Raw genomic sequence first — 13,643 nt, forward strand, 5'->3', positions numbered from 1 at the left:
AAGTCAAAGGCGACGTGAACATGCAGAGATACCAACTTCTTGTGTGGAGAAGAGAAGTAAGATCAGCCTCCTGTACGCACAGGCAGTCTGGATGCAACGCTCACAGTGATTTTGATGGCTTTCACACTAATTGCTGCGGCTTTCACACTAATTACTGTCACTTATGCAGCTGGTGGCAAAGGACATGGACAGAGGAGGGGTTGATGTAGGAAGTTTAGGGGATGTGGATGCAGAATACATAGGAATGTTTAGGTGTCAAGATGAAGATCTAGAGGTTTCAGAGGGAAGGACCACGAGCTGTTTGGTGAAGTGACAAGATATGCTGGGTGGCAGATGGGGCAGGGATGCAGAGAGGAGCTGTAATGCTTCAACTGCAATTTGCTTAACAGGGAGGCAATAGGCAGGAGACTTTTTGGTGAGTTATGCTGGGCATGGTAGTTTTAAATTTTTTTCAGAACAAAACCAGATGATTAGGTAAACCAAGCCTGACAACGAAAAAAATAAATAAATAGAAAGAAAAAGTATCATCTGTGGTTTTATCTTTACTTTACAGTTGCAAGGAGTGACAAACTTTATTTAGTATTGCATTTAACACTTGATTAAAATCAGTTTTTGCAGCATCTCTTAGGTTACTTGGAAGAAAGACTACAAAGTAACACCAGTAAAAACGGTAGAATCAGTAGGAAGAGAGTAGAGGATTATAATTAAATGATCATGCTTTAGATGGCATGACATATTCTCTACAAAGTCATTGTATTAGAGTGATTTTCCATGCAAAGCCCCCTGAAACCAATTGCTTTACTTAAGGTAACTTAACAAATGACTTCTGACTGATGATGCAGGCTTTTTAGGTGAAGCCCGCAGGAATGGCACAAGTTGCTCCACTTATCTCAGCACTTTCTTTTACTGTCCGTGTTCTTATCTGTAAACACTAGCGAGGGATGAGGAGAAGCCATTAACCTTTCTGCCTTCACACTCTGCAGATGTGCAGGGCTCCGTGCTCACCTCCTGAGGAAGGGTGCGTTCTGCAGAGATCCCCAAGCATCTGCAGCAGATGAAAATTCTCTACACGGCCGCTTCCTCCCCTCCCACGTGTTCTCCGGTCGGCGTTACCTTGTTTTACGGTTCTGCGAGCAGGCAGGTAAATTCTGGGGAAATTCCACTTTCACGCTCTTACCTTTAGACGATTTCCTTTCCATCACGTTTTGCCTCTTCACTAGCGTGAAGACAGCGGTGGCCTGCAGACCACAGCAAGGAAACGAGAATTTCGGTAAGCTTTAATCACTGCAGGCATCTCAACACTTCATTCAAGGAAGGTTTTGAGTAGCTAGCATGTTTTCAGCTGTAGTTTCCATCTCATGAAACAAACCTTTTCTTCGGATTGGTGTTCTGAAAAGTTTATTTTACAAATACATGGATGATATGAAGAATTACAGTGAATAAAAACAGCCAGAAAAAACAAAGAACTCTGCATACAAATAAGCTGTTCTGTAATAAGTGCTAAAACCTGTATCAACACCGTGTTGAATTTAGGGTTAAATTACCAGACAGAACTTAAAACATGACCGTTTTCCATAATTTTAACCTTAGTTTTTCCATGTTTACCTTGCTAGAGAACCAGTAACAATAGCAAACCCGCATGCACAGCGCACAGCTCTACTTATCAACAGCCCGGTTCCCTCACAAATCAGAATTTCCCTCACAAATTCAGCTACCCTTGTCGCACATTCCTGCTACCACGGCACCCACGCGATTTTGGTGTGTTGTAGGAAGCGGTGACACATTTTGGCTCAGGGGGAACCTGAGTGTGACAAACCCAAGCCCTCGTGTGTTACCACTGCAGTGGTGAACCACTGTCAGAGCTCTACACTGGGAGGCACTGGGAGTACTGTGCTCAATTTTGGGCCCCTCACTACAAGAAGGACATCGAGGTGCTTGAGCGGGTCCAGAGAAGGGCGACGAAGCTGGTGAGGGGCCTGGAGAACAAGTCCTACGAGGAGCGGCTGAGGGAGCTGGGGGTGTTCAGCCTGGAGAAAAGGAGGCTCAGGGGCGACCTTATTGCTCTTTATAAGTACATTAAAAAAAGGCTGTAGTGAGGTGGGTTTGGTCTGTTCTCCCACGTGCCTGGTGACAGGATGAAGGGGAACGGACTAAAGTTGAGCCAGGTTTAGGCTGGATATTAGGATATTGGATATTTTAGGTTGGATCCAGTTTAGGTTAGATGTTAGGAAGAACTTCTTTACCGAGAGGGTTGTGAGGCATTGGGATGGGCTGCCCAGGGAAGTGGTGGAGACACCATCCCTGGAGGTTTTGAAAAGACATTTAGATGTAGAGCTCGGTGATAATGGTTTAGTGGAGGACGGGTTAGTGTTAGCTCAGAGGTTGGACTGGCTGATCCAACCTGGGTGATTTTGGGACTTTGCAACAGTTTCACGAGGTGACTGCTCACAACAAGCCAGAAGAGGGGACAGACACTGCTCTGTGAGGCTCTCACTGAGATCCCTGAGGTGAGATCCCTGAGGTGAGATCCCCGAGGAGAGATCCCCGAGGTGAGATCCCCGAGTTGAGATCCCCGAGGAGAGATCCCTGAGGGGAGATCCCTGAGGCGAGATCCCTGAGGCGAGATCCCCGAGGAGAGATCCCTGAGGTGAGATCCCCGAGGAGAGATCCCTGAGGGGAGATCCCTGAGGGGAGATCCCTGAGGGGAGATCCCTGAGGAGAGATCCCTGAGGAGAGATCCCTGAGGGGAGATCCTGAGGAGAGATCCCTGAGGCGAGATCCCTGAGATCCCTGAGGAGAGATCCCCGAGGAGAGATCCCTGAGGAGAGATCCCTGAGGAGAGATCCCCGAGGAGAGATCCTGAGGAGAGATCCCCGAGGAGAGATCCCCGAGGAGAGATCCCTGAGGAGAGATCCCTGAGGAGAGATCCTGAGGAGAGCTCCCTGAGGAGAGCTCCCTGAGGAGAGCTCCCTGAGGAGAGATCCCCGAGGAGAGATCCCCGAGGAGAGATCCCTGAGGTGAGATCCCTGAGGGGAGATCCCTGAGGGGAGATCCCTGAGGAGAGATCCCTGAGGAGAGCTCCCCGAGGAGAGATCCCCGAGGAGAGATCCCTGAGGAGAGATCCCTGAGGTGAGATCCCCGAGGAGAGATCCCTGAGGAGATATCCCCAAGGAGAGATCCCCGAGGAGAGATCCCTGAGGTGAGATCCCTGAGGGGAGATCCCTGAGGAGAGATCCCTGAGGTGAGATCCCTGAGGGGAGATCCCTGAGGAGAGATCCCTGAGGAGAGCTCCCTGAGGTGAGCTCCCTGAGGAGAGCTCCCTGAGGAGAGCTCCCTGAGGTGAGATCCTTGAGGAGAGATCCCTGAGGTGAGATCCCTGAGGTGGGATCCCCGAGGGGAGATCCCTGAGGTGAGATCCCTGAGGAGAGATCCCTGAGGGGAGATCCCCGAGGAGAGATCCCTGAGGAGAGATCCCTGAGGTGAACCCCACCACAGGGCCCCACAGCGCAGGACCCCCCCCCCTTTTCCCCCCCTCCCTCCCGCCTCAGCAGCGCCTGAGTGCCGCAGGCTCCCGCCGTTGCCATGGCAACAGGCCCCGCCCCCCGCGGCTTCCCGCTCCCCACCCTTGGCGCGGCGCCGGAAGCGCCGCTTCGCCCGGCGGGGCCGCGCCCCGGAAGCGCCTCGCGGGGGCTGCTGGGAGTTGTAGTCCTGGAGCGGCGGCGGACCGGCGCCAGAGAGTTGGCGGCGAGGAGGAGGAGGAGGAGGTCGGTGGCGGGGAGCGGGGCCTGCGCCGCTCCCACCGGGCGGCACCGGGACCCGGCGGGGCTTGGGGAGAGGCCGAGGGGACCGGGATCTGAGGCCTGGGAAAGGGAGAAGAGGGAGGGGGCCGGGCCCGCGGCCTGCAGCGGGGAAGGAGCGGGGGGATGGCTGCCAGGCGGGGCCCGGCGGGGGGCGGCGGGGCCTGAGGGGGGACCTGAGGAGGCCCAGGGGGGGCGCGGAGCCCCCCGGGGGGAGAACCTCGGCCTCGGGGGACCCGGCTTGAGGAGGGGGCGGCGGGGCCGGGCCGGGGGGTGAGGGGGGCGCCGGCCTGGGGGGGGCCCTGAGGGGGCGGCCCCGGCCTTGGGGGGAACCGGGCCGGGCCCTGGAGGTGCCCGGGGGGGGCCCACGGGAGCCCGGCTGCTTTTGTGTGCCCCCCCCTCCAACCCCCCCGGGGGGCCTGGATGCTTCTAGTCCCGGTGTGGGGCTGCTGTGGGAGCCCCTCGTGTCCCCCGGGTCGCGGCGGAGCCACGCGTGGGGCTCTGCGTCCCCACGGCCCTCCTGGGGCTGCCCGGGTAGCCCAGGAGGGGAGTTGTGAGGGAAGCCCGGCCGCTAACGCTTTCTTGGTCCCCTTTCCAGCAGCAGGAAGCCCGCAGGATAGGAGTGGTAAAGAGAGGTTTCTCGCACGCACCCCGTGCGCCTTTGGCCCGAGTAGCAGACAGGCAAAGTGCCCCGCTTTGCGTGGATCCCCGTGTAGGTGACCCTTGAAAGTGAGTGATACGTAAGGCAATGTAATTTCTCCTTTGTTCTCGTGACAAAGCACTTGGGGCTATACCTCTGTGCGTGCCGCTGGAACGCCAGGAGGTGATAATCAGAAGTTCTGTGACGCTCGCTGTGTGGGGGACCTGGTTTCTCCTCGTACGTGCGTGTATCAGTTCTCAAGTGGATCAAAGAAACCCAACAAAGACCCAGTTCCCGGGCCTTTGAGATTTTATCAAAGTTTCCAGCACCAGATTCATTGAGTTCATGCCCTGCCTTTGCAGTAGGGGCGTTAAGTCTGTCCCTTTCAGTGTCTCTTATGCCCCTGGGTTGCCAGTACTTTGCCAAGCGTGAGGCTTAGAGGCACTCTGCCTTCTGATAGTGTCATCGCTCGCTTGATTCTCATCCCAAACGTGTCATTACCTCGTCCATAAGAGTCCTGCCTCATCCTATTCTCCTTCATAAATCCAGTGTCCTTTGACGCCCGCATCTCTTACCTGTCCTGGGGCCTAACAAAACGTATTTCGAGTCTTCCCAAGTCTCCCTCTTCCAATGATGCTCATGCGTCCCCTTCACGTCAGTGCGTGGCGAAGCAGCCGCTGTAGTCGGACACTTCTTGGTGTCAGGGTCTTTGGCAGCACCAAAAAGCCGGGATTTCCACCTGGCTGTTTCCTCTGCTAAAACTGATGGTTCCTCCTGTGAGATCCCCCGTGTTCGGATCCACCAGATCTGGTCCTGAGTAACGTAGAGGTGATGCTGTGGTCTCTTCATAACCGATAAATCTGGGCTTATCTGTCCAAGCTCCTCTCTCTGCTTTGACCATGTTCCTTCAAGACGTGCAAGCTTTAGGTACTTGAACTCCTCCATGCAATTTAAAAGGCGTCTCTCATCAGCAGGGTTCTGTTCCTGCACCTCACCTGGATTGATTTATCTCTCCGTGCCTTTGTTCTCCTCCACATCTCGTCCCCGCTCCCATCCGGGCTGACTCCAGCTCTTTGATTCTTGAGGCTGTTCCTGGTTGCCCACAAACTGTCCCCATCTCAACTGGAGATCTGCTGCTCGTCAGTGGTGCTCTCAGCTGTTAGTCTTGTAAGCTCACCCGTGTAGGGTTTTGTTATTTTTTTTCCCTCAGTCTTGAAGAGAAAAGACCTGTTTCTCCAACTTCTATCTTGTTTTTATTTTTGGAAGTGCCACTCTGCCCTCCCTGATGTAGGTGAGACGTTCTTCATTCTGTTTTTCACCGATTTGTGCTCTGTAGACGAGCCTTGCTCTTCCTCTGAGTGGTGCATGCCCCAGAACGCTCTTGTAGACCAGTTTCCTCATGTTTTTTGGAATGGGCTTAGTCTGCTTTCAGGCAAATGGCTTCCCCAGTTTTGTCATGCTTGGAAATTTGGGAGGAAGATGTTGCCTTTACCTCCGTGACCGAGCTCCAGGAACATATTGTGGTGTTCATCATACTTCTGGTTGTCTTTCTCCACCGACTTCAGAGTGTTCGAAGACTTACTGATCCTTGTTGGAACAATGTTGGACTCGATTTATCAGGAATAATGTTGGCTTTAAGACGGTTTGTACCCAGTCTGAGACGGTCCCTGCGTGAAGGGGACGCCAGGCTGGTGTGTGGCTGCTCTTCACACTTGGTGTTCCTCCTGTACCACTGATGGTTGGATGCTTCAGCCTTGGGAATCTCGCTCAACTGCCACAGCAGGGCTTCCTAACCGAGCAGTGCAGCGAGTTATTGGCGCTGTTTTCTTCAGCCACCTTGGTAATTACTACAGCACGTCTGATTTTTAATTTTTAAACGAGCCAAATAACTGTTTTTGAGTCAGCCGTTGGAAAAGACAAAGCGTGGACGTGTCAGTAAAGGCAGGTTTGGTTTCGTGTGCCTGTAGGGAGCTGGCTTGCTGGAGGAGGTGTCCTGTCTGCGTAGCGGTGTTCTGAAAGCCCTGCTGTTTTAGGCCTCGTTTGCTGTCGCTGAAGGAAACGCTAATTTTGTCGTTAGTTTCACTGAAGGCCAAAGCAGATCATGTGAAAGCAAAATAATAAAAAAAATACTTGTAGGAAACGAGTTGTGCATGCAGGAATAGCCGTTAGTATGGGTAGTTAGTTAGCTCTGCGTGAGGACCCTCACCCATCTGACCTGTTTGTTAAAAAAACCCTTGGTAATTCTCATTAAAATTCTCATTAACATTCTCTGTTAACGAGAAGGCCTAAAATGTATTTGATATTGGACACGCCAGATGCAAAAACCCCAAACCAAGGTGGTTGTTTTCGTTTTTCTCTTAAGTAAAAGTTTTTTTAATAAGAAAACAAAATAGAAAATTTAATATAATTTCACTAGTGAAGATTACCAAAAGTCCGCGTCTCTTCCTTTGCTTATTTTGCGTAAGGAAAGGAAAAATGATGGCTGTGGTCTCCCACTCAGTGGTGTTCAGGCTTAAAGAGGTTTAAGAAAGTGTGCCTGTCAGTATCACCGAGCAGACAAAGCACTTCCAAAACCTACAACCTGCCCTTTGGGTGTAGAGCAGCCGGTTACAGCAGGATAGCAAATAGTGCGTGATTCAAATGAGACAGGACACAAACACCGAGGTGAAACTTTCTGGGGACTAGTGGCTTTGTTTGTGCCCAGGACAGCTACTTTCACGCGTTCGAAGTGCTTTAAACATCTCAAAGGCAAGATGAATTCTAACTTCCTGTTCCTTTTTGCTACTCTTGCTTTCCTAGGGATCACCGCTTTCTGCCGGGATGGAGATGTTCTCATTGAATTCCCTTAAAGGTAAGCACCTGAGACAATCTTACAATTGAACATTTTTTTTTCCTTTGCTTAGAGATTTAACACTATGGCAGACTCCTCAAGAAAATGACTTTCTAAAGAAACAGTGCTGCCCTTCTCTCTGCCTGATAAACGAGAGGTTTATCCTCCGTGTGTCTTTGTCAGGCTTCCTTCTCAACGCTGTAGGGAGAGAAAAGGAAGGAGATGTGAATTTACCTGGGCTAACGATAGGTGTGTAACACACCATGCCCAATTTTGGTTGTAACAGGCTTTTTCTCAGAGGGGAGCCCAGCTTACACAACTTTCAGCTTGCTGGGTGTGAAGCTCGTAACAGTTGTAACAACACCAGTAGTTGTTGTGGCCAAGCTAACTGAATTCTGCCTTGGTTAGTGTAGCGCGTGAGTAAGTGTTGCCCTCAGCTTGGGGCAGGCCAACCAAGTGCTAGAGAATTTCAGGCAAAGGACGGATTCTGGCAAGGGGAAGGACCTGTTGTGCCACCCAGTAAACAACAACGTAGACCTGGGGGAAGAAAGCTCAATAGGGAACTATTTAGCTCTCAGTAAGGGCTTTTTTTTGCCGCCTTAATTTTATCCTCCTACTCATAGCTGCATCCTTTTGTACCAATTCAGTGAGTGATTTCTCCCTAGTGTTTGCATACTTCAAATATTTGTCAACTGTTATCACGTCCTTATTTTCCTGTCATTGCTTTGCCAACCTCTTCATTTCTTTTTTTTAAAGAAATCCCTTCATTCACTGGTTGTTTTGGTTTGTTTTTTCTTTCGTTGTTCTTTTCTGAATTCTGCTACTTGGTCTTAAAATAAGGAGCATAGCATGGAATAAAATACCCCAGACATGGCCGATCCGGTGATGGATCGCTGCCTCCTGTCTTGGGGAAGTAATGCTTCTGCTTTAGCTCCTGGGGAACACGAGAGTGTACCAGCCGTTCTTGTAACGCTGCCATGCTAATCAAGTGAGTCACCAGTTTGTGGGTTCCATATTTAAAACAAAAATTCCCATAGTGCTTGATATATCCAGGGCGTTAATTAGGTACGAAGGAATTTTAGCTGGAATTAAAAAGCCTCTGACCTGTCAAATAAAGCGTGACCTGGGTTGGAGCCTGAGAGAGGAGGAACTTTCCTGAGAGGGCTAGTGGTTTGTCGTGGCCAGGCTGGGTTTGGGACTCTGGATGCTGTAACGCTTCTGCTCTAGGGGAAAATGAAACCTTTAAAGTAACGTGGTTGGTTAATGCGCTCCTGCACGGTGCTGCAGCCTTTGCAAAGGCTTGGCTAGAGAAGATGAATTAACCACAGCTCATCGAAGTGAGCCTGAACTGGCAAAGCCTGGGAGGATGGCTTTCAGTGATGACTTATATGCTGTTTAACTCTCATCTCTGCAAAATAAAGGTACTTGGATTGAATTTACGCAATCTGTGACTTCTGGAATTTTTTAATAAATTGAGTCTTAGTTATTTTTCCTGTGCTCACAAGATAATTTTTGTATCACTCACGCTGACAAACCACTAGCCCTGCTCGTGTCAAACTTTGTGTACCACCACACTGTCATTCAGCATCTCCCAGGCTACTCCTTCCCACTGACTGTGTATTTCCAGTATTTTCCCAGACTTGTGCTTTATTTATGTTTTCTTTTGCTTGTTTTGATTTTAATCATTGTGTTCTCCAGCCATGGTTTATCTCTATAGGGCTCTTGTTCTTTTTATTTTTGTGTGCCTCTTCAAGATAAAGCTTTGTGTTTGTTTTTACAAACTGTACACAGACAAATCACTAGCAAACTCACAGAGGTTCTGAGGTGTAGATTGGAAAAGGCAAATTTGTATAGTAAGATTTTCTTCAAATGTTCACATATGTATGCTCTTCCAAAGATTTACTTCTTTATACAGGGTTTTTGTGATAACTTTCCACCTCTTGAACCTCTTCTTGAGGAGTACAAGCGTTGTAGTGCTTGTGTCAAGTTATGTTAGTCCTTTTGTGGTTTACTGGGGATTTGTTTTTCTGCTTGAACTTCATCATGATATTTAAACAACTATTCATGAGAAATTTTTGGCTTACACACAAAATATTGTCCGCGTAATAGGGTATTTAACATAGAAAGGATGTCCTGCTGTAAAGAAGCCCACAGCCTAATGGTGTGCAGCTGCATGTTGCAGCTGGGGATGTTAACATGTATATACAAACTTTATATATATAAATAATTCGGACTTTTGTCAAATATAAAAAGGCATGAAGTGCCCTAAGTCACTCGTACAGACCCGAACAGCAGGGTCTGCTTCCAGGAGGGGCAAGTGTGTGAGAAGGGAAAGGCACTGCGGTCTTGCCATGTAACTGACTGAAACGTTTTGGTGTTTGTCTCCAATGTTAGAAAATGATATGCTGCAAGCAGGCTTCATTTTTAGTAACAAAAACACCTGGATATGTGAATTGCACAAGCTGCACGTGAGTGAGGGGTGCAGGCGGGCTGCTTGTGTGGGTGAGAACAAGTGAGGAACCCCCACGACTTTCAGGCTCCGGGGCAGTTTCTGAGTTTCCCCTTCTCAGTTGTTCTGGTTTTATGAGGGAAATGGGAAATAAATGTGTGCAGGAGGGAAACCGAGGGTAGCCAGCATCACAGCCGGAGCTGCTGGGCGTTGTGTGGAGCAGCCCAGGAGCGCTTTGTGAGGAGGGGTGGATGGCTGCAGGAGCCTCACCAGGCGCTCTGGGGGCAAGTTTCTCAGGCTGTGTGTGTGAAGACATCCTTTTCCATTTATTTGTATTTTTTGGGGATATCTCCCAAACATTTCCAAGCCCCTTTGAGGCGACCTGCGTGCGTGTGGCACCAACTATCCTTGAACCAACCGCCTTCGCGCTCGGCAGGAGCCACCACACGCTCCCCGCGAGGAGATCGGTTGTTTTATTTTACTTTTTGTCCTTTTTTCCCTCACTTTTCCCTCAGATTTTAATTTTTTTTCCCTCCCTCAGCGCCGGGTCCTCCCCGCCTGAGGTACTTCGTGGGGGCGCTGTGACGGGGAAGCGGGACCCGGGCTCGGCCCGGCCCGGCCCAGCCGCTGCCCTGAGGCCGGCACCGGGCGCGCGCGGCCTCAAGATGGCGGCGCTGGGGCTGCTGCTTCAGGCGGCGGCGGGCTGCGGCTCGGCGGGGCCGCTCCGCCTCTGCCGCCGTTACCGGGGGGCTCGGGGGCTCTGCAGCCGCCTGCCGGCGCCCGAGAGCACCGAGGAAGCCCGGCAGGAGGAGGAGGAGGAGCCGCAACCAGTAGCAGCAGCAGCGGCGGGCGGTGAGGGGCAGGACGGCGGCGCCGCCATGGGGATGGGTGAGGCGGCGGGGGATAAACCGAACCGGGATAAACCGAAACGGGTTAAACCGAGCCGAAACGGGCTGAGCTAAACGTAGCGGAAGGGAGGAGCGAGCCCCGGTGCTAGGAGGAGGAGGAGGAGGCGGCGTGTGCTGCCCACGGCCCTCCCGCCCCCCTCCTGCACCCGGCCGGGCCCTCACGGCGAGCACCGGGGTGTGAGGGGGGGGGGGCTCGGTGGGCACCGGCGAGGCTTTGGGGGGGCCCCAAGGATGCGAGGCAAGGGAGAGGAAGCGGGGGGCTGCGCCGCCGCAGGTAGCGGGGCCTGAGGGGGGGGAACCGGGGCCGGGCCCTTTGTGGCGGCCGCGCCCTTTGTTGGCGGCCGGGGCCCGGGGGCCTCTCAAGGTCGCGGCTCCGGAGCTGGGCCCGGCTCTGGGGGGCTCCCGGAGAGCCCCCGGGGCTCGAGAGGGCCGCGAGCCGCGTCCAAAAGGCCCCCGAGGGAACCCGCTCGTTGCTTTTAGCTTTTACCGCACGCCCCTGAGGTTACCGAGAGTGAAACGCTGCCGGTGTGGGGGCTGCGAGCGGCTTTGTGCTCGGGGGGTGCCACCCGTGTTCGTCACGGCTCTGCCCCCGCTGCCGCCTCCCAGCCTCTCATCTTCCCCATGGAAATCCCTTTATCGCGTTTTAAAGGTGCTGCTTTTTTTTTTTCCTTCCCTCTCCCCGTGTTCTGTGCTTCCCTCCCGCCCCCAGCACTTGCTAATTATTTATTTGTGATTGTCTCTCTGGTCTCTAAGCTCTTCGGGCTCTTAGTTCCCTTTTCCTTTCGGAAGCTTTGCCGGGCTTTACCCCGTGTTTCAGAGCCACCCTTCAGCTGTTTGATGAAGCAAACAAACTTATTTCTGAAGTAAATGCCGAAACGCCCTGAGTTGTTGACTGGCCTCATTCAGGTGTTGCCTGAGAAAAGCAGAGAACCACATTTTTTTCCCCATTTTTATGCTACAACCCTCAGCACTCTTGCTGCCATCAGTTGTCAGAGGGTGCCTGAGGGCTTCGCCCTGGGGTTTCATCTCCCTCCTGGGAGGTCCCCCGGAGCCCAGGGGCAGCACCGAGGGTGTGGATCTGCCAGGACTGGCCTCGTCTTGCTGCTCTGTGTGTGGGGAGCTTGCTGGTGGCAGGCGCTGCGCTCCAGATAAGCAAATAAAATGCCCTCAGGGTCCCGCTGCAAGCCTGCCCTGCCCGCGGGGCTGCAACTTGAACGTGCAGAGATCATAAAAGTTCTTTTAAAAGCTGTTAAAAGTAAGAGTGAGTGCTCTGCCTTCAAGTTGAAGTCTTGTGAGCTATCTGCAGTTGACTGCTTTTGTTGCTAGCCTCGGTACGAGTATCCCACGTGGAAAAAGAACCTGGGATCTGAGGCCAGCTCTGAGAGCTGCAGTGTTACATCGCTGCTCACATCAGGGTTCCCTTCTCTGGCCCAGATGTGGGGTTTTGGAGCGGGATCTGTGGTAAAGATCACCCCTCTGCCTGCTCGGTCAGGTCTGGGGCACTTCTCCCTCTTTATTAAGACTTACGTGATCTTGATCACTGTTTTTGCTCTAAGGAGGAACCTTTCTCTGCAGCTAACTAAATTTGCCATCTCCTCGTGTCACGGAAGGACCCAGGTTGGAGACCCTCTGGGTGCTATGTGGCCCGATCCCCCGCTCGGAGTTCAGCCAGGGCTGGCCCCTGGCATGGTGACCAGTGTTAAATTTGTCCTTCTTTAGGCAAGAACCACGCGTGGGTTTTTATTTCTGTGTGTACTCAAAGGGAACCTTGGTCAGGGTCTCTAGATGATGATTTAAAGGAAGGAAAAGGTGATATTTTTTGGTGTGTTCTCAGCTGGTGGAAGCTCTTTTCTCTTGCCATCTCCCCTTAGTAAAGTGTGCCTGGGCTAATTCCTTATGAAGTGGCTCTTTTGGAGCCCCAAGGCTTTCTTCCTTGTGAAGAATGCTCCTAACAGATCAAAAATTCACTGAGATGAATACGTAAGCAGGAGCTTGCATCTTGGTGAGCGCCGCGTTTCATAGTTTGTCCTTGCTGCTCATTTGTTGCTTCTCCAGGGAGGACAGGAACTGTTCAAATCGATGCAGCGCTCCTCTGTCTGCCTTGAATGAGACCACGGGTCGTTTATTGGTGCTCTTGCTCTACCTGATGGTGTCTTCACGTGTCAGATTTGTTGAGGTTAATAGAAGGCTTAGCCACTACAAAGAGGAGTTGTTTTTTTTTTTTCTTTTTCTTTCAGAGTTGCTCGGAATTATCGTTGTCTTCCACAATCACGTTAAGCTGAAGCACTCTCTGTTTTGAGGAACAGGAATTAGTTAACTGGCTTCATTTGGCAAACCCACCCTGAGCTGCCTGTTATCTGAGACAGGCTTTTAATATTCCTTCGTGGTCTCGGAGCTGAGGTGTGGACACCACGCGTGGTTCTGGCTCGACTGGAACTGGGTGTGAAAATCAGCTTTTTTGTGTTGTTTTTCAGGGAGTATGAGTCTGTATTCCTTGCCTCTGCAGGGCTGTGCCTTCCATTAGCATCGTTCCTACCCAAATATCCGTTCTCAGCAGTCAGAGAGCTCAGGCACTCTCCGGGTGAGGGTGCCAAGAAATCCAATCTGTCGGGGAGGAAACATTCTGCAAATCCAGGGCTGCGGTTTGGGGTTGTTTCTTTAAAAACTAGGAGCGAGGCACAGCTCCGTGCAAAATAAGAGCCTTTCAGCTTTTCATTTCGGGGTAAGAATGGACTGAGGGTGATCCATCAAGCCTCGGAGTCGCTGTAGATACGTCAGATGGCACTGCTGAATATGGCATTGTCAGCTGTGAAGAAGACATTGTGTCTCAGCTGGGAGTTCAGAGCCTCAACTGCAAGCCAGATCTCGGCTTTGTTACTTAGAGCCCCTTTTCTTTGCTTGAGGATGGATTAAATATTTAGTCCTGTCTGAGGAGTCACCTCAGAATCTAAGGAATTGGCTCTCCTTAGGTAAATGCATTTTTTTTTTCCGGGCATTTAGAAAGAATGCACTTCTTGCC

The 13,643-nt window shown here is 51.6% G+C and overlaps 1 protein-coding gene across 7 annotated transcripts in view; it reads left to right on the plus strand.

Annotated features, from left to right (window-relative positions):
• DHX30 (DExH-box helicase 30) overlaps positions 1-13,643 on the plus strand; it is a 37,975-nt gene that overhangs the window by 1,973 nt on the left and 22,359 nt on the right. Inside the window, exons 1-3 of one of the 7 annotated variants that reach the window (XM_072034057.1) lie at positions 3,738-3,764; positions 4,396-4,526; positions 7,237-7,288. In XM_072034057.1, the coding sequence (XP_071890158.1) occupies positions 7,258-7,288 (31 nt within the window). In that variant the 5' untranslated portion in view covers positions 3,738-3,764; positions 4,396-4,526; positions 7,237-7,257. Of the gene's footprint in view, positions 1-983; positions 1,142-3,661; positions 3,765-4,395; positions 4,527-6,157; positions 6,278-7,236; positions 7,289-10,345; positions 10,605-10,760; positions 10,899-13,643 lie in introns of those variants that run through there. The other 6 variants (XM_072034056.1, XM_027452911.3, XM_027452908.3 and 3 more) reach the window with 6 other exon arrangements.

This window comes from Anas platyrhynchos, chromosome 2 (genome assembly GCF_047663525.1).
Source record: "Anas platyrhynchos isolate ZD024472 breed Pekin duck chromosome 2, IASCAAS_PekinDuck_T2T, whole genome shotgun sequence".
Classification (NCBI taxonomy): domain Eukaryota; kingdom Metazoa; phylum Chordata; class Aves; order Anseriformes; family Anatidae; genus Anas; species Anas platyrhynchos.